The sequence below is a fragment of the Heptranchias perlo genome, chromosome 4, assembly GCF_035084215.1.
Source record: "Heptranchias perlo isolate sHepPer1 chromosome 4, sHepPer1.hap1, whole genome shotgun sequence".
In the NCBI taxonomy this organism is placed as follows: Eukaryota; Metazoa; Chordata; class Chondrichthyes; order Hexanchiformes; family Hexanchidae; genus Heptranchias; species Heptranchias perlo.
Window position 1 is genome coordinate 35,778,135 of NC_090328.1, and position 26,720 is coordinate 35,804,854.

General features: G+C 44.2%; 1 protein-coding gene across 1 annotated transcript in view; it reads right to left on the reverse strand.

Moving 5' to 3' along the window:
* Window positions 1–26,720, reverse strand: part of LOC137320865 (xanthine dehydrogenase-like) — a 150,050-nt gene that overhangs the window by 76,751 nt on the left and 46,579 nt on the right. The window contains exons 6-10 of the mRNA XM_067982783.1: window positions 23,683–23,765; window positions 16,139–16,355; window positions 13,558–13,775; window positions 2,186–2,353; window positions 1,355–1,432 (exon numbers count right to left, since the gene is read on the reverse strand). Of these exons, the coding sequence (XP_067838884.1) occupies window positions 1,355–1,432; window positions 2,186–2,353; window positions 13,558–13,775; window positions 16,139–16,355; window positions 23,683–23,765 (764 nt within the window). The remainder of the gene's footprint in view (window positions 1–1,354; window positions 1,433–2,185; window positions 2,354–13,557; window positions 13,776–16,138; window positions 16,356–23,682; window positions 23,766–26,720) is intronic.

The following is a 26,720-nucleotide window of genomic DNA, read 5'->3' on the forward strand; positions in this document are numbered from 1 at the left end:
CACAAAATGGTGGCAGCGTTTACTTATTCTCCTTGGTATATGTGAAATTGCTGTTTAAGATAAAGGTGAGCAAAGCAGGGCAATGGCAGCAAATTCAGGAAAGGACGATTATAGGGTATGTTGTGCATCTTAATCATGCTCCACATCTTAGCTAAGGCCATGCAACAAGCTTTTCGAGGAGGTCTAGTTACTGTTATAAGGAAAAGGAAAATGTTAAGCACTGTTACCATTTTGACTACCATTCCTTACATGATTAAAAATGGGGGGGAAAAAAAGTCTCAAGATTGAATTACTGTATGCAAATCCCAAGCGTATGCTATAGTTTGGAATAGGAATTAGTTATAAACAACTGAATTTCTATATGTTTTGAATTACACATGTTATTGAATTTTACATTCCTTTCCAATCCTAAAGGAGAGGAGTGATGGCTGATCTTGAGCAATATAGAAAATATGTACACACCCAAATTCCTTACAAGTATACCTCATTCTTTCTTGCATTGGACTGAAGAGGAATGCTTCCATTTTCCTGTCAGACTATAGAGAAATCCCATGCCCAAGGGATTGAGTTTTCTGCTTCACAAATTGCCAAATTTGAATACATGTGCAACTAAAGCCAGGTCCTAAAGAAAACTCAGATCTACATCCCTAATTACCAGCAAGCCCATCACCAATCTTGGTATTAACAGATCGGCTTCTTCGCGAACCATGCAAATCTATTAGCATATGTAAATAGGCAGTTTTAATTTGCAAGCTCCTTTATCAGCACAGCCTAGTATCTTCAGTATAATGTAATTTAGAAAGGATGACAACGTTATAGCCGGTTTCTCTCATAAAATTTCCCAAAGAACATAACCTCATCAACAAAACAGATTTGGGCAAAATCCAGTGGATTTTTGTTTTAGCGTAGCTAGCAAAAGGAAATCATCAGTTCCAAAATAAGCAAAGGATTTTACTGTTGAGGAGAAATGCAAAATTCAAAGCTGAGTTTCTCCACAGTACAGTAGTGCACGATTCAATGAACTGCATTCAGAACAAATTACTGAACTTTAATATCCCAAATGATATTCTGACAGCCCCAAAGTACCCGGATGTTATTTGTTAGTCCACAGTTATAAAATTTTTTAGCTTTGTTTTCATCGTTTTTAATGTAATGTAAGCAGCAGCAACCCCTCCCCACTGTCCCTGCTGACATTATTCCCTTCAATTCACTCCAGGATATCCACTGCTCTCTGCATTGCCTTGGAAGGACCTATGCATTGTCTTTTTTCACTCAAATACATCTTAAGTTGGTTCTTGCCCAATGTTAACTGGCATCTTCCCGATGAATTAACAAAAGATAAAATTCAATTTACCTGCATTCGGGGCATAATCTTATAGCTGCTCATCTTTTCACCCTCTGCCAGTTTTGGAATTTCCACACAGAAAAGCAGCTTATAGAATGAAAACAGGTCACAAATTAGACTCTCTTCACTTTTGGCTACAGTCTTTAGCCCTATACCTTCCATTATACTTATAACTACTAGCTGATATGAATAGGAATATAGGAACAGGAGTAGGCCATTCAGCCCCTCGTGCCTGCTCCGCCATTTGATATGATCATGGCTGATCTGTGATCTAGCTCCATATACCTGCCTTTGGCCCATATCCCTTAATACCTTTGGTTGCCAAAAAGCTATCTATCTCACATTTAAATTTAGCAATTGAGAATGTGAATGAATGAAAAATAAATTTAATACTTTAAATAGAGAATAAGAAATAAAAGAAACATGCCAACTTTTCTTGATCCATACGTTGTTGGATCGATTTTGAGTACTCGTCTGTGGAGAGTTACCCAGCACACTGCAAGTGTGCAAAGAAAAATCGCAGGCAGTGGGCTTGCAATTTTCCAATGCGTATTTGTGGTTTGCAAGGTACCTCACTTCAGTGACGACTCAGAAAATCTACTCTTATGTTCTTACATTTAGCTGCCAAAATCAGTGCATGTCAGAAGTGAGATTTATTACTGGAAATGACAGTTTTCAACCCTACTTGGACATTCAGAAGGGCGTTTACGTTTCAAAAAAAGAAAAAGTTTAATCTAGAACTTTTAAAACATTTGCTTAAAATTTAAATGGGTAAAGTAACAAATATAAACTAAAGTTACAACTGTAATGAAAATCCTTAATTAGGTCATGAAAACATACCTTTCCTTGCATGTTGACATCAAGAAACTGCATCAGAGTATAAGTATTCACTTCAGTGATGTCTGAAACAGTCACTTTAGCACCAGCAACTTCAAAGGCCACAAATACATCAGACACAAACTCACGATGCTTCCACTTCATCATCAGATTTCCGGCCCATCCACCAGCCTATTGATATGGAGCATAAAACATGCAGAGTCACATTTTTTGCCCACATCACTCTCAGGTAATAGCAGTGGTCCCAGGTCACTTCCACCATCAACTGCACTTATTACTCAGCATATAACTCTCAAATTGCAAGTTTAGATCCCAAATAAATTTCTTAAATTTGCTGGGGTAAATCGGGCGGGTTCTTCAAAAGGCGGGTGATGTGCTCTGTCAGATTACTGCCCACGAGATGAACACGAAAGTTTACCTCACTAGCTCTAGTAAGTTAAGTTTGGTCAATTTTCAGCTGGGTCAATAGATGGAGTACCAGCAGGTAGTTAGGCGTTCCATTTTCAAAGAGAAAAAGAAACTAGTTCTCTTTTTGAATTGGGCTTTTTGTTGGCTCTATTACGAAGAGGCACTGCTTAGTGTTGAAAATTAGAAAATAAAAGGATACAATATTTATGGATGACATTAAGGATGAATATTACAAATTCAGAAACTAAGGTCTATACTTTCCTCATTTCAGAAAAAAACCCAAAAGAAGCTGAATTTCTTCACTATTTTCTAACCATTAAGAAAATCAAGGAAATGCAAATTTTTATATGAGCACTACTGGAGAATGTGATTTCATTAGAGAGAACAATGAACTAGCAATTCTGATGCAGCTCACTCAATTGGTATGAATGTCAGAAGGTTTATTATTCTGACTAAGGCAATACTTGTGCTAAATGACAAAACATTTTTTTGGTTAACTGTGTGTCTGACTTAATGGGGAAAATCAACCATGCTTAGGAATCACCAGACCATAGAAGGCCAGAGTCAAAGGAATGCAGAGTTCTGGGGTGATGGGGCATTGTGGGGCTGGGGCAGGTTACAGAGATAGGGACGGGCACGGCACGAAGTGATTTAAACACAAGGATGAGAATTTTAAATTGGAAGTGTTGATGAAACGGAAGCCAATGTAAGTTAGCAAGAACCAGAGGAATGGGTGAGTAGGGATTGGTGCATGATAGAATGAGCTCAAATTTATGGAGGGTGGAGGATGGAGGATGGGAGGCTGGCCAGGAGAGCATTAGAATAGTGGAGTCTGGAGATAACTGTAAGGGTTAATAACCAAGGTAGACTAGCCAGTATTATGTACATGGTCAGGTTATGGTGGTAGTAGGGGTTAAATCAGTCTCCAGACACAGAAACATACAGGGCACAGCAGTTAGGTGTAGGATAATGTGAGAATGGAATGTTAATTATTGGACTGGTTCCAGGGTGCCTGGAAATCAGAAAGGGAGTGCGAAAGGAGAATAAGACTCTTTATAATAAACATTTAAAGGAGATAAGTGAAGGCTATCAAGGACAAGCACAATCACTCATGGGCGGAGAATGTCCCGAGAACAATAAACAGACTGTAGTAGCATGCACGGGAAGAAGAGATCATCCATGTGTCTGCTTACGCGATGACGTATTAGCCATACCCATTCACGTACTAACCGCACGCAGTAGAAACAAGCTTACGTGCTAACCACTTGTTTATCGTACATGATTAACTATATAAAGGTAATACATACCAGTGCACTTTAGGAACTATATCTAGTCTTGTATAGGACTAGCGACGCATTGAGAGAACGTGGCTTCTGAACCCCTGATAAGTTCTCTGTTCCTGAGTACTCTTGGTACTGATCTCATGAGCACTGCATGTAATGGGTTGTATTAGTGTGTTTATTTATAAAGATTATTAATCAGATGTCTCTCTAGCTCTGAGTACACGTGCCTGTATTATAAGGGAAGGATAGCGAATATCCTAAACCTAACAGCAACAAAGGTGCACGAGGGTTTCGGAAGCAGGTGGGCTGAAGCAGGAGCAGAAGTGAGTAATATTATGAGGTGGAAGTAGGTGGTTTTCTGGAATGGAGAGAATGTGGGGTCAGAATCTCAGCTTGGGATTGAATAAGATGCCAAGAGATAACAGTTCAGGTGCAAGGAGAGAAACCATTGTGGGGATGCTCTGGCTATGATTGGATTGTAAGAATGGAACCAAGTGAGAGCAGCCCGACTGAGGAGAGGCATTGGAGGATGAAGTTGTAGTCAACTGTTTCAAAGGCTGCAAAGAGGACAAGGAGGGATGATATCCTCTGTGACTGTAGTTCATCATTTGTGACTCTATTGGGGCTTTTTCAGTGCAGGGGCGGAAACCTGATTGAAGAGATTCAAACATGGAGTTGCAGGAAAGGTTGGGCACAGATTTGGATGGGGTGACAGCTCGATCAAGGTCTTGAGAGAAAAGGGAGGTTGGTGATGGGGCAGTAGGTTGTAAGAGCAGAGTGGTTAACAGTGGGTTTTTTGAGGTGGGGGGTTTTTGATGATGGCGGTTTTGAAAGGGACCGGGACAATATCTGAGGAGAGGGACCGTTTACAATGTCAGCTAAAATGGGAGGCAGGAAAGAAAGTTCAGTGGTTTAATGGGAATGGAATCAATGAATAGGAGGTTGGTCTCATGGGCAAGATGAGCTCTGAGAGGACATATAGGACAGAAACTAGAGAAAGATTCAGGGCTAGCGCAGGGGGAAGCCAGTGGGGAGATGTGGCGTGGTGGGCAAGGGGAATGGGAGGAGGCAACCGAGGCAGCTGAACAAATGGTCTCAATTGTAGTGAAAAAGAAGTCTACAAGCTCCTTGCACTTGTTTTTGGAGAGTGCAGCGAGAGAGGTTTAAGGAGAAAGTGAAGAATGAAGCTCGGTGTTAACTTTGCTCTCCAGGATGATCCTGGAGTACTGAGCAATTTTGGCAGAGGGAGGCCTGATAGCTCCTGATGCGGACAAGCAAGATCTGGTGATGGATGGCTAAAGGAGTTGTGTGCCAGATAAACTCAGATCTGCGCCCCTTGGAATTGAGGAAGTGAAGGTGGGGGCCATACTAGGGGTGCCCTCTCCTTGGGCGCTGTCCTCCTCCCCTTCAAATCTGCTGTCATCACCCTCCTCCCCAAAAAAACCCACCCTTGACCCTTCTGTCCTTGCAAACTACCACCCCATCTCCAACCTCCCTTTTCTCTCCAAAGTCCTTGAATGTGTTGTCACCTCCCAAATCCATGCCCATCTTTCCCGCAACTCCATGTTTGAATCCCTCCAATCAGGTTTCCGCCCCTGCCACAGTACTGAAATGGCCCTTATCAAAAGTCACAAATGTCATCCTATGTGACTGTGATGATGGTAAACTATCCCTCCTCATCCTTCTCGACCTGTCCGTAGCCTTTGACAGTTGACCACACCATCCTCCTCCAATGTCTCTCCTCCGTCGTCCAGCTGGGTGAGACTGCCCTCGCCTGGTTCCATTCTTATCTATCCAATCGTAGCCAGAGAATCACCTGCAATGGCTTCTCTTCCTGCTCCCGCACCATTACCTCTGGAGTCCCCCAAGGATCTATCCTTGGCCCCCTCCTATTTCTCATCGACATGCTGCCTCTCAGCAACATCATCCGAAAACACGACGTCAGATTCCACATATACGCTCTCTTGACCCCTCCACTGTCTCTCATTTGACACACGGCTTGTCCGACATTCGGTACTGGATAAGCAAAAATTTCCTCCAGCTAAACATTGGAAAGACCGAAGCCATTGTCTTCGGTCCCTGCTGCAAACTCCGTTCCCTAGTCACCGACTCCATCCCTCTCCCTGGCCATTGTCTAAGGCTGAACCAGACAGTTCGCAACCTTGGCGTCCTATTTTACCCTGAGATAAGCTTCCGGGAACATATCCGCTCCACCACCAAGATCGCCTATTTCCACCTCTAACATTTCCCATCTCCGCCCCGTCCCAGCTCATCTGCTGCTGAAATCCTCATCCACGCCTATGTTACCATTAGGCTCGACTATTCCAATGTTCTCCTGGCCGGCCTCCCATCTTCCATCCTCCATAAACTTGAGCTCATCCAAAGCTCTGCTGCCCGTATTCTTACTCGCACCAAGTCCCGTTCACCCACCACTCCTGTACTCGCTGACCTACAATGGCTCCCATCCGGGAGTGATTTTAAAATGTTCAAATCCCTCCATGGCCTCACCCCACTATCTCTGTAACCTCCTCCAGCCCTACAACCCTCTGAGATCTCTGCACTTCTCCAATTCTTGTCTCTTGTGCATCCCCGATTTTAATCGCTCCATCATTGGCGGCCCAAAGCTCTGGAATTCCCTCTGGAATAAACCTTTCTATCTCTCTCTCCTTCTTTAAGACGCTCCTTAAAACCTACCTCTTTGACCAAGCTTTTGGTCACCTGTCCTAATATCTCTTTATACGGCTCGGTGTCAAATTTTGTTTAATAATGCTCCTGTGAAGTGCCTTGGGATGTTTTACTACGTTAAAGGCGCTATAAAAAATGCAAGTTGTTGTTGTAGTTGTTGAATGACCAAGCTGGGAGAGAGTAAAGGCTTTACTGGGGACCAGGGCGTCAAAGTGGAGATGAAGGAGTGGTTGAGCAGATAGACAGCTTCAGAATTATCATGGCGAAGAGAGGGCCAAAGGCTATGCCCTGGGCAGATGCAGAAGGAAGTGTGTTTGGAAGGGGGTAGCAACATGTGAGTGGTTAGCGATACAAGGAAGAGGTCGATGATGGCCTTATCTGTGATTGGGATAATGGGAGTAGCCACTCCCTTGGCACAGCCAAGGGAGTGGCTATGAATCTGGGTTGGAAAGGCAAAGGAAGGACAGGGGTGGGGGGGGCGCGGGGGGGGGGGGTCAGTGATTCAGAGTAGAAAGAACAAGATGAGTTGGGATGGAGACTGAAATCATTGAGGATAAGGAGTCACAGTGCAGAGGCTCAGGGAGGAAAAGAGGGATGATAGCTCAGTAAGAAAGTTGGGGAAGGGCTTGTGGGTGGCAGAGAACAAGAATTTTAAATAATGAAGTAAGAGGGGTGGAAAAGGTAAGCTGCTCGAAGGAAGAGAAGGGGGCCGATTTTCAGATGGCCAAGCGGGTGCGTTGGAGGCGGCTGGGCTGCTCAAGGGCGGAATCCCGGAGGGGGTTCGGAGCCCGGCTCCAACCCGCTCACTTCCAGGTTCCCCAGTTCGGGTGTGCGTGCAGCTCCCGAATGCGGGATTCCCACCGCTAATTAAAGCCGGCGGGATGCTGCTTTAGATAGTTTGTCAGATAGTTGAGGTATTTGACAGACCTCATTGACTGGAGATTTTCACTCAAAATGCTTAATTTATATCCTAAACTCTGCTGTGCAAACACATTTACCTACTTTGCGGACCCCCTCAAACTCACACCGTCAGGATTGGGGTGGGGGGGGAGGGACACGCCATAGCTGCATTCAACACCAGCCTCGCCAGGCACGCCGTCCACCTCCGGAATGTGGCGCTCCACAACACAGTGCTGTGCCACAGGCACCTGCACAAAATAGTCATGCAACTACACATACACCCACTGTAGGTGACCCAATGGGTGGCATCAAGTGTGGCTGTTCATGGTGAACCTCATGAAAAGGGACTTATTACACATGCCAGTCAAGAATGGCCAAGACCTGGCAGTAGTGGTGACAATAATAATATTTAATGTGCCATTAACAAAAATCAAATATAAATAAAAAACATGACAAACCGTCAAACACCCTTGTGCATCCCCTTTGTGCTCACAAAACCTTTGCCTTACGCTTACGAGTGCTCCTATGTGGTGCATCCCCTGTGGCTGCAGCAGAGGTAGTGGCAGGTTGCCCTTGTTCATGCCCTGACCGATTAGATGCTTTGGGCCTACGCCCTCTGGGTTTCGGTGCCCTTGAGGGCCCCTCCAAAGACTGCTCCACCTGCACCTGTGCAGAGGCAGAATCAGTCACCTGGAGAGGAGGCAGCAGCATTGTGGGTACTGGTTGAGAGGGGACAATGGGTGAGACGTGGGGGCGCATTGAGTGGTGTCCCCACTTCCACGTTCCCTTTCGTCAACATCCCTCTCCTGGGACAGGCCCACATCACTCCTACCACCCTGCTGGATGACAGTTTGGGGGACATGTGTGAAGCCTTGTAAGGCCAGTGCCAGAGTTGCTGCCTGCTTGTTTAAGGCGGCAGAAAGTTGCTCACCCGGAGTCGGAAAGGCCATTGTCAGGGCCTCAATGGACTCACTGGTGAGCCGTGCTTGAAGCTCGATGGAGGCTGGCCTTCGCTCCTTCGCAGACATTCCTGCACTTACCCCCGACACTATATCAGAGATGCCCTCACCTCCCTGTGACAGTATCTCAGAGAGATTCCCTCCTGTACCTTTGCCACCATTCCACTCATAACGGAGTTGGACTCCCCCATCCTCTGCGTGATTGTGGAGAGTGCGCATGGCACTTGTTCCAGCACCTCGCAAATGTGCTGCTGCCCCTTGATCATTCTCCTTTACATGGATGGCCCCCAGGGCTCTGCATCTGTGTCCAGCTGAGCAGAGCCTGGAGAAGAGTGCTCCCACTGACACGGACTCTCCACAACTGCCCCTGCCACCAGTGTTTGCTCGTGCTCACGTGTGTGTGGTGACTCAACATGTGCGACCCCAGCTAAGTGAGGACGGGGACCCACCGAGGTGTGTGCATCTGCGCTGGTGGATGGCTCGCTCAGATGTGATGGTGCCCCCCTCAGAGGCCAGCAGGTCCTCTGAGGAATCGCCCTCATGGCGGTCTCTGAAGGCCCTGTAAGAGAACAGAAGGCAATATAGCATCAGGTCAAACATGGGCAAGGAAACCTCCTGCTGATTACTACCAACTGCCCTCCCTCAGCTGATGACTCAGTCCTCCTCCATGTTGAACACCACTTGGAGGAAGCACTGAGGGTAGCAAGGACATAGAATGTACTCTGGGAGGGGGACTTCAATGACCATCACCAAGAGTGGCTCGGTAGCACCACGACTGACCGAGCTGGCCAAGTCCTGAAGGACATGGCTGCCAGACTGGGCCTGTGGCAGGTGGTGGGCGAACCAACACGAGGGAAAAACTTACTTGACCTTGACCTCGTCCTCACCAATCTACCAATGTCACAGATGCATCTGTCCATGACAGTATTGGTAGGAGTGACCACCGCACAGTCCTCGTGGAGACGAAGTCCCGTCTTCGCACTGAGGATACCATCCAACATGTTGTGTGGCACTATCAACGTGCTAAATGGGATAGATTCAGAACAGATCTAGCAGCACAAAACTGGGCATCCATGAGGCGCTGTGGGCCATCAGCAGCAGCAGAATTGTATTCCAGCACAATCTGTAACCTCATGGCCCGGCATATTCCTCACTCTACCATTACCAACAAGCCAGGGGATCAACCCTGGTTCAATGAGGAGTGTAGAAGAGCATGCCAGGAACAGCACCAGGCGTACCTAAAAATGAGGTGCCAACCTGGTGAAGCTACAACTCAGGACTACATGTATGCTAAATAGCGGAAGCAATATGCTATAGACAGAGCTAAGCGATTCCACAACCAACGGATCAGATCAAAGCTCTGCAGTCCTGCCACATCCAGTCGTGAATGGTGGTGGACAATTAAACAACTAACGGGAGGAGGAGGCTCTGCAAACATCCCCATCCTCAATGATGGCGGAGTCCAGCACTAAGTGCAAAAGACAAGGCTGAAGCGTTTGCAAACATCTTCAGTCAGAAGTGCCGAGTGGATGATTCATCTCAGCCTCCTCCCGATATCCCCACCATCACAGAAGCCAGTGTTCAGCCAATTCGATTCACTCCACGTGTTATTAAGAAACGGCTGAGTGCACTGGATACAACAAAGGCCATGGGCCCCGACAACATCCCGGTTGTAGTGCTGAAGACTTGTGCTCCAGAATTAGCCGCGCCTCTAGCCAAACTGTTCCAGTACAACTACAACACTGGCATCTACCCGACAATGTGGAAAATTGCCCAGCTATGTCCTGTCCACAAAAAGCAGGACAAATCCAATCCAGCCAATTACCGCCCCATCAGTCTACGCTCAATCATCAGCAAAGTGATGGAAGGTGTCGTCAACAGTGCTATCAAGCGGCACTTACTCACCAATAACCTGCTCACCGATGCTCAGTTTGGGTTCCGTCAGGACCACTCGGCTCCAGACCTCATTACAGCCTTGGTCCAAACACGGACAAAAGAGCTGAATTCCAGAGGTGAGGTGAGAGTGACTGCCCTTGACATCAAGGCAGCATTTGACCGAGTGTGGCACCAAGGAGCCCTAGTCAAATTGAAGTCAATGGGAATCAGGGGGAAAAATCTCCAGTGGCTGGAGTCATACCTAGCACAAAGGAAGATGGTAATGGTTGTTGGAGGCCAACCATCTCAGCCCCAGGACATTGCTGCAGGAGTTCTTCAGGACTGTGTCCTACACTAAACCATCTTCAGCTGCTTCATCAATGTCAGAAATGGGGAAGTTCGCAGATGATTGCACAGTGTTCAGTTTCATTTGCAACCCCTCGGATAATGAAGCAGTCTGTGCCCGCATGCAGCAAGACCTGGACAACATCCAGGCTTGGGCTCAGAACTGGCAAGTAACATTCGTGCCAGGCAATGACCATCTCCAAGAGAGAGTCTAACCACCTCCCCATGACATTCAACGGCATTACCATCGCCGAATCCCCCACCATCAACATTCTGGGGGTCACCATTGACCAGAAACTTAACTGGACCAGCCATATAAATACTGTGGCTACAAAAGCAGGTCAGAGGCTGGGTATTCTGCGGCAAGTGACTCACCTCCTTACCCCCACAAAGCCTTTTCACCATCTACAAGGCACAAGTCAGGAATGTGATAGAATACTCTCCACTTGCCTGGATGAGTGCAGCTCCAACAACACTCAAGAAGCTCGACACCATCCAGGACAAAGCAGCCCGCTTGATTGGCACCCCATCCATCACCCTAAACATTCACTCCCTTCACCACCGGCGCACTGTGGCTGCATTGTGTACCATCCACACTGCACTGCAGCAACTAGACAGCACCTCCCAAACCCGCGACATCTACCACCTAGAAGGACAAGGGCAGCAGGCACATGGGAACACCACCACCTGCACGTTCCCCTCCAAGTCACACACCATCCCGACTTGGAAATATATCGCCGGTCCTTCATCGTCGCTGGGTCAAAATCCTGGAACTCCCTTCCTAACATCACTGTGGGAGAACCGTCACCACACGGACTGCAGCGGTTCAAGGCGGCGGCTCACCACCACCTTCTCTAGGGCAATTAGGGATGGGCAATAAATGATGGCCTCGCCAGAGAAGACCACATCCCACGAACGAATAAAAAAAATTAAGCATGATGGCAGATGTTGAGGTGCTGACGATGGCAAGGCATGTTAACATCATTTGCTGTTGTGAGTGCTGAATGTTAAAGTTCTGTCACCAGACGTCTGTCGGGTGGCAGTCTCTGCATCCCCGACGGACAGGCACTAGAGCATGCGGCTTAGTTCCAGAGCCTCCTGCTCAGTGTCTGTGAGGATGGCCAGATGTTGCGGGCCCCCTCCGGTCTTCGCCCTCTCCTGTGAGCTCTGGGCGCTCTTCTCCTATAAGGGGAGAAAGTAGAGAGGCATGAGTGAAGGATGGTGACGTGGCCAACCGCTGAGTGCATTGGTTTGGGTGAGACTGACCGTGAAAGAGATGCGTCAGAGGGTGAGTATGAGACAGAGCCATGACATTGTATAAGAATTGGATTGAGTGGTAGTGGTGGGATGAGTACTGGGGAGGTGAGTAAGTGCAGGTAAGTTGAGGATGAGCTTTGAGTGGGTGTGAGGAGTGATGTGATAGAGTAGTGTTGGCAGTGCAGAAGGAGTTGTGCGGTGGGGGCAGTGATGTGGAAGACGGAGTGTAGGAGAATGAGTAAGTGTACTCACTTTGGCTGACCTAGTTAGGTCATTGAAGCGCTTCCTGCACTGGATCCAGGTGGGAAGATGTTGTTGCTGCTGGTGACCTCCTCTGCCACCTTGAGCCAGGCCTTCTTGGTGGCAGAGACAGGCCACTTCCGCCCGTCCGCCGGGTAGAAAATATCCTCCTCACCCCATCCAGTAAGACCTGGATTTGAGGCATCGGTAAATCTGGAAGCAGCCTTTCCCCTGGTCTGCTCCATGGTGTAACATTGGAAGACTGGCCATTTAAATAGGGCTCCTCCAGCTGACAGCCTGTGATGCGGGTGCGCAGTCTGCCCACTTCGCAGGTTGACGATGGGAAACCTGGAAGCCATGGTGTCTTCAATTTACCCACGATCGCGTGGGGAACGGACGGATTTCACTGGGCGGGTTACACACGCGCCCAGTCTCTCCCCTGCTGCCATCCCGCCTCCCTGGTAATATCGGGGCGAAGGTGTCAGAGGAGTCGACGGAGTGACCAAGGCAAGCTTTGGTGATAAGGGACACACTCACAATGATGGTTTGGGCATGGCAGATGGTGGAAAGAATTGCCAGGCTGGAAGGCTTCAGTAAAGGGCAAGCCGTCACCACCCATGTGCCAAATTTCAGTCAAAGTCACGATGTCAATGCAATCACCCACAATAAGGTCACAGATGGCAAAGGCCTTGCTCGTGAGTGAACAGACATTGTGTAAGGAAGTATGATGAGGGGCAGCCATTATTGATCACTGGAAGAGTCCAAGTGGTAGATGGGGTGAGTAGGACAGGAAGGGGAGTGGCAAAATTAGCCCCCACAGGCACACTGGTCAGGAAGGTCAGTGAAAGAGGAGGATGGGCAGCTGGGGTTGTTTCTCACAAAAAGGCAGCAACAGGTGCCTTGATGGACACTTCAGAGAAAGCTGAGAGAGGCACAGAGGGTAGCTGTGAGCTTGTCTAGGCAGATTCAAGCCTGGGACGGGGGCAGGAAATTAAGAAAGATAGAAAAGTTGTGACAGATTGGAGTAAGGATCAAGGGACAAAGTACCTGAGGCGGAAGAAATAAAAGGTGGCAAGACTTGGTGACAGGAAGGGGAAGAGACAGAAGAAAAGGACCTGCGAGGGGCCAAGAGATAGAAGTAATGGGCCGGGCAGAAGCCATGTGGGGAAGCATAAAGGCCAGGAAAGTTACTTGGGTAGTCAGGAGTTTGGCGACTGATTTGAAATACAATCATTCTTTCCCCTCCCACAAATAGAGAACTCAAAGTAGAATCATAACAATAAAGTTACTCTTCAGCTAACTGACTGTCAGTAATAGCTGTAGTTCAGCCCTTAGTATCAAAGACAACTGATAAACCAAGGATGTTCCTTGTAAAAAGTGTAAATAAATACTTTGACAAAACTAAGTAATACGGTGTACTTACATTTCTCACAGGTCCATTAGCAACCTTGAGCAAGTGATGAGCTATGACACTGTAGGATGGTGACTGGGCAGAATACAGTTTCAGGTAGCCAATGAGTGAACTCAGGCTGATGTTGGAAGACACCTTTAAGCCACTAGGTTCCATAGTGACCATGTAGAGGTCAGGGATTCCTTTCAAATCAATGAGGACTTTATAAGGTCCATCTCTCTTGTAGACTCCTGAGAGAAAATTATCAGAGGACACATTTGCTCTTAATTCTTTGAAGCAGTTTGACCTTTCAGAATGAAGATGGTGGTTAGTTCTTTAAATCTTCTGATATATTCCTTCCTGAATGGGAGTACACTGACAAGGCTGGGAATTAGGCCAGCTAATAGCCTTCCCCACCAGTTTCCACGAGACCTTGTTTAGGGCAGCCCATGTCAGAGGGCGTGGACGGGGTGAGGGAATAGCATTGTTTTTTCAACATTTTGTGGCCTCTCTGGTCTGGTGGGCACCTGCCAACAATATGTCAGTATGTGAAAGAGCTGACTTTCCTCTGACTCCAGATACTTTGGCAGGGTCAGGAGTGGAGGTCACCAGTGGGTGCAAAATCTTTGGCCCTAAATTTAAATTAGACAAACACACACCAACTCTATAGTTAAAAAAAACAACCCAGGAAATATTTGGAAAATGAGTCACTTCTTACAATAGATATACACTAGCCACTTACTGAAGACTGAATTGTAGACCAAACTTGTTTGTTGATTCAATCTTGGCTTTGACTATGCCTGGCTTCCATTTCATTATTGCTACATTCAGCAAAAAAATACGTTGCTGGCACTCAAATTGGATATTAGATAAAGTCGCTATGCCGTGCATCTTTTGTCCTTAGCAAGACATCTTTGCAATGCAATACAACTTTCTCTCCTGCTTACTCTCTCCTGTTTATGCCTCATGCCACCAGTTGTGCTCCAGTCAACCTATACTAGTCATTATAGTGACAATATTCCCAGCACTCCTTTGTATTTCTAAAACCGCTTTATAAAAAGAACAAGAATGAAGGCATTTCTACATGAAAGTAGTCAAAACAGACAAAACAATTCAGGACTGGTAGACAGCAGACAGGGGAGGAAAAATGTGAATTGCATCGAGATACCTCTATTTTACTACACAGCATGTCAGGGCGGGGACTGCAGTGACAGCAGCAACAGGAAAGACTGGCATAGCTGATGGCAAAATTGCAGGCTTTTTCAATGAAAACTGTAGAAACCAACTGCCAGAAGTTAATTAATAACAGGCTAAGAGTCTGACTCCCACCTTTCCTTCAGTGTTCATTTAATGTCTATAGGCTGTCAGGGCCCGGCCTGTCCTCTCTTTGAATGGCATCGATAATGTAGATGTGAGCAGATGTAATTCAAAATGTGATCTCATTAGAGAATTAATCAAAAAAGTCAAAAGCCATAAGCAAAATTAGAAATCAGATCTTTTCTTGCCCTTAACATAATAGTGGATATGTAGAACAGACTCCCACCATAAGCAGATAACAGTGTGTCAACTCATTCCTTTAAAACAAAGCAGCAGAACTATTTGGTTAAAAAAAAGACTGAGGTTTATAGGGCCAGTATAAACAGAGGATAACATATTTGGGGAATTCTACGATTCCTGTGGGGACAACAACAAAACTTGCATTTATATAGCACATTTAACGTAGTAAAACGTTCTAAAGCGCTTCATAGGAGCGTTTATCAGAAAACATTTGACACTGAGCCACATTAAGGAGATGTTAGGACAGATGCCCAAAAGCTTGGTCATAGAGGCAAGTTTTAAGGAGTGTCTTAAAGGAGGAGAGGCGGAGAGGTTTAGGGAGGGAATTCCAGAGCTTAGGGCCTAGGCAGCTGAAGGCACAGCCGCCAATGGTGGAACAAAGAAAACTGGGGATGCACAAGAGGCAAGAATTGGAGGAATGCAGAGTTCTCGGAGGATTGAAGGGCTGGAGGAGGTTACAGAGATAGGGAGTGGCTAAGCCATGGAGAGATTTGAACACAAGGATGAGAATTTTAAATTCGAGGTGTTGCTGGACTGGGAGCCAATGTAGTTCAGCAAGGTGGTGGGCGAACGGGACTTGGTGCGACTTAGGATATGGGTAGCAGCGTTTTGGATGAACTGTAAGTTTACGGAGGATGGAAGGTGGGAACAGAGATAATCTACTAGGCAAAGCTAAACCATGGTGATTATGGTGTCAGATTGATATCCTGGAGTTTTACTAGATTATCTCAGAGGACCAGGAAGTCGGAAGTGGTATTTCGGAATGTGGTCATTCACCCCCCTCAAGATGTGAAGTAAGTTGGGTAAAGTCTCTAACAGTGCAAACTGTACTTGGGTCTGTGGAAGAAATGGGCTTAGTGGGCTGAATGGCCTTTTCTTAATCCAGCAGGGAAAAAGCATTTAGTAAAAATATTTATACAATTGGTGAAAAAGCTTTTGTTGATATTATGCCTGCAATATATTTTTCCCATGAGCCATTGATTTAAAAGCAAAAAAAAGTTTTAGAAAAGGCAGAGTTGTCATTCTGTAACTGTACAGTTTCGATCTATACAGGTACCTTTAGCAGTGTCTCCATGTACAAGTTTCATGGCTTCACTGGCGTGCTCCTGCATTAATAGATATAGCTTAGTTAACGTAGTGGGCTGGTACCATTTTATTCCATCCTTTGAGAAAAGCATGTGGGTGGTGCCCTCTGCTGGATCATTGCAATGTACAACTTTGTCCAAAGAACTCCGGTTACAAGGCTGCTTTGTCTTGGGACAAGTTTTCAAATCCTTAGAATGCAAATGGACACAAAATAGAAACACGTTTTAACATTACAGGCTTTCGATACACCAATCTGCTCTTTAATACCTCCATATTTTAAAAACTGCAAGGAAAGTTCAACAAAATGTTGATTATATCATTGAAATTGCCAGTGCAATTAACATTAGAGCAAAAATTATACACATATGCTCTACTGTTACTGTTTAAAGGTCCCATGGAACTATTTGAAGAACAAGGATTTCTTGCGTTGTCCTTACCAACATTATTCTCTGAACCAACACCACCACAAAACAAACTGATTAACTGATCAGTCAACTTTTACTGCTGTTTGTGCGACCACACTGTGCGCAAAATAGCTGACACGTATGTCTAGACAGCAATCATCACATTTTAAAGTAATTTATTTTACGTGTTTTACAACTTTTCTCAGATATGAAAAGGTATGATATAAATGCAACTTTGTTCTTGTTGATGGCTGCCAGTCCACCAATGTCTTGATTTTAAAATTCTCATCCTCATGCTCAAATCCCTCCATGGCCTCACCCCACCCCATCTCTGCAACCTCCTCCAGCCCTACACCCCTCAGAGAACTCTGCGTTCCTCCAACTCTGGCCTCATGTGCATCCCTCACTTCCTTTGCCCCACCACTGGCGGCTGTGTCTTCAGCATTCTAGGTCCTAAGCTCTGGAATTCTCTCCCTAAACCTCCCTGCCTTTCTCTCTCCTCCTTTAAAACCTACCTCTTTGACCAAGCTTTTAGTCACCAGTCCTAATTTCTCCTTTTAATTTTTGTCAATTTTTGTCTGATTATGCTCCTGTGAAGCACAATGGGACATTTTACTATGATAAAGGCACTTATATAAATGCTAGTTGTTGTTCTTGACCTACCTAATTAAGCATTTAAAACATGCAGATTTTGTTAAGAGATCTAATGAGTCTGATGTATTGAAACAAACTTTCTAATTCCTTCTTTCTCCCTCAAAGCACAGCCAACACGTGATAAACTGATAATGTGGGCAAAGCTTCTTTCTAAGAATGTTCCAGTCATAAGTAAACAGCACAATATTATCCACATCACACACTAATTTCATAATGGCACTTTTTGCAGCTCACCATTAGAAGTAGTTCCTGCACTAAAGCCCATGGATCATTTGTGGGTAAGTTTAAATCTAATTTGTTTGCCCCTCAGAGCAAATTCCAGGCCATTATGTTTATTAGTTGATAGGGGTCGAAATTGCTCGGAGCAGGGAATCAACACTGCTCGCCGCTTCATAGATTTATACTAACCCACTAACTTTCTTCGGGCACTTCCTCGAATAGGAAGCGGAGAAGAGCCCAGCATTAGTTCAAGCAAAGCTAGGACCCTGGGAGAAGCGCATGTGCTCCTCCATTTCGCCCTAACAATGGTGAGCGCTGTTGAGCTCAGTTATTTTGCGAGCGATTTCTGCCCCAATGTCTTTGACTTTCTCCTGACAGAAGCCATAAAGAAGTGAAGTCTACTTGTCATGAGTATCTTGGAAATAGCCAAATGGAACTATCTTCCGACTGAAAGGTGCACTCATGTTCCTTCTAAAGTGGATCAAAGATCATCTCATTTTACAAAGTTTGTGAAAAAGACATTCACTGGCACACCTCATCATTTTATTGCAGGCATGGACAAAGTTATTAAAAATGAAAACAGTCTCATGAAAAAAAACACATATACAAAAGTTCATGCTGCAGTAGATATCACATCTGCTGACTAAGCCTGCCTAAAAACTTCCTGAAAATGATTGCATTAAGCAGCAACAATAACAAACTACTTGATAGCACTGAAAGTTGGAAACTTCCTTAATATTCAATTTGACCTTTTCTGGCCTTCACATCAGACTCCTAATCAGACTGTATATAACTGGAGCTTTAAGAGAACACTTCTGACTTGTACTAAACTGACTTTAAAATGATCAAGTTTCAAATCTTCACTGCTTTTATAGAACATAAACTTGTTCAAAGAATTTGACAGAAAACAAGATTTCAAAAGAAGAGGTTAGAAGGACCATAAACGTTTTGACCGATTTTCTGATACGTGCTGCCAGCAGGGAGCTTCACCCACTGGCTGCACACATCAGGAAATTGCAGGCAGCAGAAAATTGTCCCTGCTGTGAAAACTTTAGAGTATCTCCCATGCCTTTTCACCATTTTAACTATTTGCACAATCTTTTAATGTCTTTTCATTGCCTCACTAACGGACTCCTGCTTTTCTATTGATCAGTTTGCGGGTTGCTCAACCCATTGGCTTAAGTCTTTGTTTTTCGATTATTTGTTGTTTCTTCCATTTCTTTTTTTCAACCCTACTTAAGCTTTACTTAGTTTACATTTTTCAGTTAGGATGAAAGGTTACACCCGAAATGTTAACCCATCTTTTCTCTTTACAGATTCTGACTGATTTGCTGTATTTTTCCACCATAAACTGCTTCCGTTCCAAATTTCCAACATTTGCAGCTTTTTTTCTTTTTAAGTAATGAGCGTTTTGAAAACTTTAGCAAGATAGCAATAATGTAACAACAACTTGCATTTATCTAGCACCTTTAACATAGTAAAACGTTCCAAGGCGCTTCACAGGAGCATTATCAAACAAAATTTCACACCGAACCACATAAGAAGACATTAGGACAGGTGACCAAAAGCTTGGTCAAAGAGGTAGGTTTTCAGGAGCGACTAAAAGGAGAGAGAGAGGTAGAGAGGCAGAGAGATTTAGGAAGGGAATTCCAGAGCTTAGGGCCGAGGCAGCTGAAGGCATGGCCGCAAATGGTGGTGATTAAAATCAGGGATGCGCAAAAGCAAGAATTGGAGCAGCGCAGCGATCTGGGAGGATTGTAGGGCTGGAGGAGGTTACAGAGATAGGGAGGGGCGAGGCGAGATAGGGAGGGATTTGAAAACAAGGATGAGAATTTTAAAATCGAAGCGTTCCCGGACCAGAAGCTAACGTAGGTCAGCGAGCACAAGGATGATGGGAGAACGAGACTTGGTGCGAGTTAGGATACAGGCAGCAGAGTTCCGGAAGAGCTCAAATTTATGGAGAGTGGAAGATGGGAGGCCAGCCAGGAGAGCATTAGAATAGTCCAGTCTGGAGGTAACTAAGGCATGGATGAAGGTTTCAGCAGCAGATGAGCTGAGGTAGGGGTGGAGACGGGCGATGTTACGGAGGTGGAAGTAGACGATCTTAGTGATGGAGCAGATATGTGGTCAGAAGCTCATCTCAGGGTCAAATCGGATGCCAAGTTTGCGAACGGTCTGGTTCAGCCTCAGACAGGGGCCAGGGAGAGGGATGGAGTTGTTGGCTAGGGAACGGAGTTTGTGGTGGGGACCAAAGACAATGGCTTCGGTCTTGTCAATATTTAGTTGGAGGAAATTTCTGCTCTCGGACAAGCAATGTGACAAATGAGAGACAGTGGAAGGGTCAAGGGAGGTGGTTGTGAGGTAGAGCTGGGTGTCGTCAGCGTATATGTAGAATCTAACGTATTTTCGGATGGGGTCACCGAGGGGCAGCATGTGGATGAGAAATAAAGTGGATTTGTGTACATACACAGACTTTTTGTTTTGCAGGTAAGGGCTCATTTATGGACAAGGCTAAGACAGTTGCTGAAATGGATCCTAACATCTAGATAAAAAGGTTTACTTTTGCTTTCATTACAAGGTTTAGCATATGTATTCCCTTGAGTTTAGAAGGTTGAAGGGTGATCTAATCGAGATGTTTAAAATGATAACGGGATTCGATAGGGTATATACAGAGAAACTATTTCCTCTAGTAGGGGGACCCAGAACAAGGTAGCACAATCCTAAAATGAGAGCTAGGCCATTCAGGAATGAAATCAGGAAGCACTCTTCACACAAACGGTAGTGGAAATCAGGAACTCTCTCCCCCAAAAGGCTGTGGATTCTGGACTAATTGAAATTTTCGAGAGTGAGATCGATAGGTTTTTGTTAAGTAAGGGTATCAAGGGATATGGAGCAAAGGCGAGTAAATGGAGTTGAGGGACAGACTAGCCGTGGTCTAATTGAATGGCAGAACATGCTTGAGGGGCTGAAACATAGAAACATATAGAAACAGAAAATAGGAGCAAGAGTAGGCCATTTGGCCCTCTGGGCCTGCTCCGCCAATCAAAATGATCATGGCTAATCGTCTAACTCAGTACCCTGTTTCTGCTTTTTCCCCATATCCCTTGATCCCTTTAGCATTAAGAAATATATCTATCTCCTTCTTGAATACATCTAATGACTTGCCTTCTGAGGTAGAGAATTCCACAGGTTCACCACCCTCTGAGTGAAGAAATTTCTCCTCATCTCAGTTCTAAATGGCATAGCCCGTATCCTGAGACTGTGACCCCTGGTTCTGGACTCCCCAGCCATCAGGAACATCCTCCCTGCATTTAGTCTGTCTAGTCCTGTTAGAATTTTACATGTTTCAATGAGATCACCTCTCATTCTTCTAAACTCTAGTGAATATGGGCCTAGTCGACCCAATATCTCCTCATACATCAGTCCTGCCATCCATGGAATCAGTCTGGTAAACCTTCGTTGCTGCACCTGAATGCTCGCTTTCAGCGACTGGTGTACAAGGACACCCAGGTCTCGTTGCACCTCCCCTTTCCCCAATTTATCACCATTCAGATAATAATCTGTCTTTCTGTTTTTACAACCAAAGTGGATAACCTCACATTTATCCATGTTATACTGCATCTGCCGTGTTCTTGCCCACTCACCCAACTTGTCTAAATCACATTGGAGCCTCTTTGCATCCTCCTCACAGCTCACATTCCACCCCAGCTTTGTGTCGTCTGCAAACTTGGAAATGTTACATTCCGTTCCCTTATCCAAATCATTGATATATATTGTGAATAGCTGGGGCCCAAGCACTGATCCCTGTGGTACCCCACTAGTCACTACCTACCACCCGGAAAAAGACCCCTTTATTCCGACTCTCTGTTTCCTGTCTGTCAACCAATTCTCAATCCATGCCAGTATATTCCCCCCAATCCCATGTGCTTTAATTTTGTACACTAACCTCTTGTGTGGGACCTTATCAAAAGCCTTCTGAAAATCCAAATACACCACCATCCACTGGTTCTCCCCTATCTATTCTACTAGTTACATCCTCAAAAAACTCCAGTAGATTTGTTAAGCATGATTTCCCTTTCAGAAACCCACGCTGACTTTGTCCAATCCCGTTAGTGCCTTCCAAGTGTTCTGTTATCACATCTTTTATAATAGACTCTAGCATTTTCCCCACTATTGATGTTAGGCTAACTGGTCTGTAATTCCCTGTTTTTTCACTCCCTCCTTTTTTAAATAGTGGGGTTACATTCCACCCTCCAATCTGTAGGAACTGTTCCAGAATCTATAGAATTTTGCAAGATGATCACCAATGCATCCACTATTTCCAGGGCCACTTCCTTTAGTACTCTGGCATGTAGATTATCAGGCCCTGGGGATTAGTCAGCCTTTAGCCCCAATAATTTCCGTAGCACTATTTTTTTTTACTAATACTGGTTTCCTTCAGTTCCTCCCTCTCATTAGACCCTTAGTTCCCTAACATTTCTGGGAGGTTATTTATGTCCTCCTTTGTGAAGACAGAACCAAAGTATGTGTTTAATTGTTCTGCCATTTCTTTGTTCCCCATTATAATTTCCCCCATTTCTGACTGTAAGGGACCTACATTTGTCTTCACTAATCTTTTTCTCTTGACATATTTATAGAAGCTTTTACAGTCCGTTTTTATGTTCCCTGCTAGTTTACTTTCATACTCCATTTTTCCCCTCTTAAATCAATCTCTTTGTCCTCCTTTGCTGAATTCTAAACTGCTTCTAATCCTCAGGCTTGCCGCTTTTTCTGGCAATTTTATATGTCTCCTCTTTGGATCTAATACTATCCATAATTTCTTTTGTAAGCCACGGTTGAGCCACCTTTCCTGTTTTATTTTTGCGCCAGACAGGAATGAATAATTGTTGTAATTCCTGCACACGTTCTTTAAATATTAGCCATTGCCTATCCACCGTCATCCCTTTTAGTAAAGTTCCCCAATCTATCCTAGTCAACTTGCACCTCATACTTTCGTAATTTCCTTTATTTAGATTCAGGACCCTAGTTTCGGATTCAACTACTTCACTCTCCATCTTAATGAGGAATTCTATCATGTTATGGTCGCTCTTCCCTAAGGGAACCCGCACAACAAGACTGTTAATTAATCCTTTCTCATTGCATAATACCCAGTCTAGGATTGCCTGTTCTCAACGTATTGGTCCAGAAAACCATCACATACACACTGCAGGAATTCCTCCCCCACAGTATTATTGCTAATTTGGTTTGACCAATCTATATGTAGATTAAAGTTACCCATGATTATAGTAGTACCCTTCTTACATGCATCTCTAATTTCCTGTTTAATGCCCTCCCCTACATCTCCACTATTGTTTGGGGGCCTATAGACAACCCCCAACATTTTCTGCCCCTTGGTGTTTCTTATCCACCCATACAGAATCCACATCCGAGCCAATAACCTTCCTCACTATTGCATTGATTTCTTGAATGGCCTACTCGTGTTTCTATGACTTCTAATACTTTCCCTAGACAGAGGTTAGGCTTACTTAGGCAGATAGCGTGGAAAAATTTAAGAATTAATTGGATAGATATTTAAGGGAGTGGGTGATTGAGGGGTAATAGTTTTTCAGACTTCTAGATAGGCAGTAGAGGTTTTTACTGTCTTGTTCTTTCCTATGTTCCATTATGGTAACTTCCCAGAATACTCCAAAAGATTACCCAAGCATGATCCATATCAGTAGGCTATAACACTGCCTTCTAATTCACTTTACTGTATTGCAGCCTGACTTTATTTGTTTCTTTCAGCAATAGAATTTCAGAAAGTGAGTTGGGTTTCAGAAGTTCCTGATTTTATTTATTTGCAATGCAGTAGGGGAGTGAGAGATTTTGTCATGAATAAAATTTTGTCATGCAAAAAAATGGCACTCTCATAATTATCTAGATAAAGAGAAAATGGTTAGAAATGTCCAGCTTGGATTTCAAAAGTGATAGCATTTGACAAACCTCATCGAATTCTTTGAGGAGGTAACAGCCATGGTGGATGGGGGAATTGCAGTGGATATGGATTTTGGGAAAGCCTTTGACAAGGTGACCCCTAGGAGATTATTAGAGAAGATTAAGGGGCATGGAATTAGGGGGAGGATAGCAAACTGAATAATTCTACCTCATTAGAACCGTAGATCTACCCAACATCCAAGATTTCATTTCAATATCAACACTCAACAAACTAAGCAATGAACCATAACTGTTTTGGTTTTACCTCAATATCAAGTAAGGATCCGCTCAGCCTGGTGTCTGAATCCTTTTCAAAAGACTGCATGGCATCTAAAATAGATCGATACCCTGGATTTATCAGATGGAGAATAGCAAGTTAGCAAATTGTTCCTTTATGTTGGATGATAAAGTTTTTTTTTCATTCTAATGTAATAATTGTAAGAAAATGTATTCACAAGTTAAAAATAAAAAGTTAATTTGATCCAAACCGAACAACAATATTTATGTCCAGATCCTGTTATTTGCCCACTAACTAATAGCTTACATCCCATCTGTTGCTGTCTCCTCTGAGCCGAAATCGCCTACCCTCTATTAATTATAGTGCGTCAAGGTCACTTAAATCAATGTGGTCACTTTAAATACTCATGTATGCAACTACTGAGGGTCTAGTTTATTTCTTCTTCTTTTCTAGGAATGACAGCGAAGGAAAAATAACTCCTTTAGATTTTCTTTGCCCTTTAAACTTTGGTGACTAGGGCCACTGTCTATAGTTTTAAACTGAATGTGTCATGGGTTTGTTATTTCATTTTTAGTAATGTGTAACTGCACATTGGAAAATGATCAAAATGTGATCATTTCAAACAGTGCAGAGGGATGGCCTGATACCACATACCATGGAATAACTGGATACTGTACAAATTTGACAGTGCTGACATGGTATGTTCATAACTTCATCCTAAGCTGTCTGAAAAGTGAGTCAGCAGAAGTGATCCTCAACATATTCAAGCAATGGTAGCCCAGTGGTTATGGTACTGGACTAGCAATCCAAAAGGTTGAGAGTTCCTGTCATGGCAAGTTAGAAATTGAATTTATCTGGTGACTTGTGGGCTGACACCAGTGAAAATAGCCACAAAAGCTGCCGGACTGTCGGAAACACCAACTGGTTCACTAACGTCTTTCAGGAAATCCCTACATGGTGTGGCCTGTAACTCTAGTCCCGCACTACATGGTTGAATCTGACTGACCTCAGGGCAAATAGGGATGGGCAGTAAATGTGGCCTTGCCAGTGTCGCCCACATCCAGAGATCAAATGCTAAAAAAAAATCATCAAAACCATTAGAACGTGGAAGTACATAACCAAAACAGTTCAATTTGCGGCAAATCAAGCTATATAGTTCTTTTGTCACACCACACTTTGAGTTGTGTGTCCAATTTTGGTCACCAAGACACAAAGGAGACTTTCAAGAACTATAGGCCATGCATAGGAGAACCATGAAACTGATCTCCAGTGCAAAAGGTGACTTATGAGGGTAGACTGAAGAACCTTGAAAAGCAGTGCCTGAGAAGTGATCTTACTTTGATATATAATATAGTTAATGGCATAGAAAAGGCAAATCTTGAAAATTACTTCAAACTAAATTAAAAGATTAGGACAAGGGGACATGGGTTCAAACTGGTAACAGGCAAATTTGGGTTTGATAGCAATAAATTCTTCACAGAAAGTGTGATTAATGGACTTCTGGATAGAATAGTGAAGGCAAAAACCTTGGAATAATTAAAGAAACAACTGGATACCACAATTAGGGGACTTTTAGGGTCTTTTTGGATGGATGAATCACAATGATCTGAATGGCCTTCCTCATCCATGACCAAGGGCGGGAGATCGTGAGCGTGAACTCTTATTCATGCATCCACCTTCCAGTGCCGTCCCAAATTTTCTAGTAAGAAAATCAGTCTATAGGAATTTCCCTGCCAATGAGACTCTCTTGTTTTGATGATATTATGATATCAATGCTTAACATGCCCGTGCCAAATTCCTCTCTCCACTATTTTAACAGAGGAATTAGTCCATTTAAAATAAACAAGTTAACACCTTTATTAAAGAGGCAAAGGGAGAAATTTGGTACGAGCACATTAAGCATTTGTACAACATCATCACTGGCAACAATTTCTAACCCACATTTTATAATTTATCACTAAATTCACCAATTTATTTAAGGAAGTCACATGGTAAGTGTGTGACACAGTTTGTAAATTTTGTTGATGATGCAACTTCCCATTTAGCACAATGACGAAGTGACAAAAGCAAGTGAGTGCAATTTCTTTACAGTAGTTGTGGTCTGGAAGCAGATGACCGCCTGACCCATCAGTTGAAGAAAACAGGGAACTACAGGCCAGTTAGCCTGACATTAGTAGGGAAAATGTTGGAATTTATTATTAAGGGCATAGTAACAGGGCACTTAGAAAGTCATAATATGATTAAGCAGAGTCAACACGGTTTTATGAAAGGGAAATTGTGTTTAATAAATCTATTAGAATTTTTTGACCTGTAACTAGCAGGGTAGATAAGGGGGAAACCAGTGGATGTAGTATGTTTGGATTTTCAAAAGACATTCGATAAGGTGCTACACAAAAGTTTGTTACGCAAGATTAGGGCTCATGAGATTGGGGGTAATGTATTAGCCTGGATTGAGGATTGGTTAATGGACAGAAAACAAAGGGTAGGAATAAATGGGTCATTTTCGGATTGACAGGTTGTAACTAGTGGGGTGCCGCAAGGATCAGTGCTTGGGCCTCAACTGTTTACAATATATATCAATAACTTAGATGACGGGACCGAGTGTAACGTATCCAAGTTTGCTGACACAAAGCTAGGTGGAAAAGTAAGCTGCGAGGAGGACGCAAAGAGTCGGCAACGGGATACAGACAGGTTAAGTGAGTGGGCGAGATGTTGGCAGATGGGAGTACAATGTGGGGAAATGTGAAATTATCCACTTTAGTAGGAAGAATAGAAAAGCAGAATATTTTTTAAAAGATGAGAGACTAAGAAATATTGGAAGTCAGAGGGATTTGGGTGTCCTTGTACATGAATCACAAAAAGTTAACATGCAGGTACAGCAAGCAATTAGGAAGGCAAATGGTAAGCTAACCATTTTTGCAAGGGGGTTGGAGTATATGAGTACTGAGGTCGTGCTTCAATTATTTAGGGCTCTGGTGAGACCATACCTGGAGTACTATGTACAGTTCTGGTCTTTTTACCTAAGGAAGGATATACTTGCCTTAGAGGGGGTGCAAGAAGGTTCA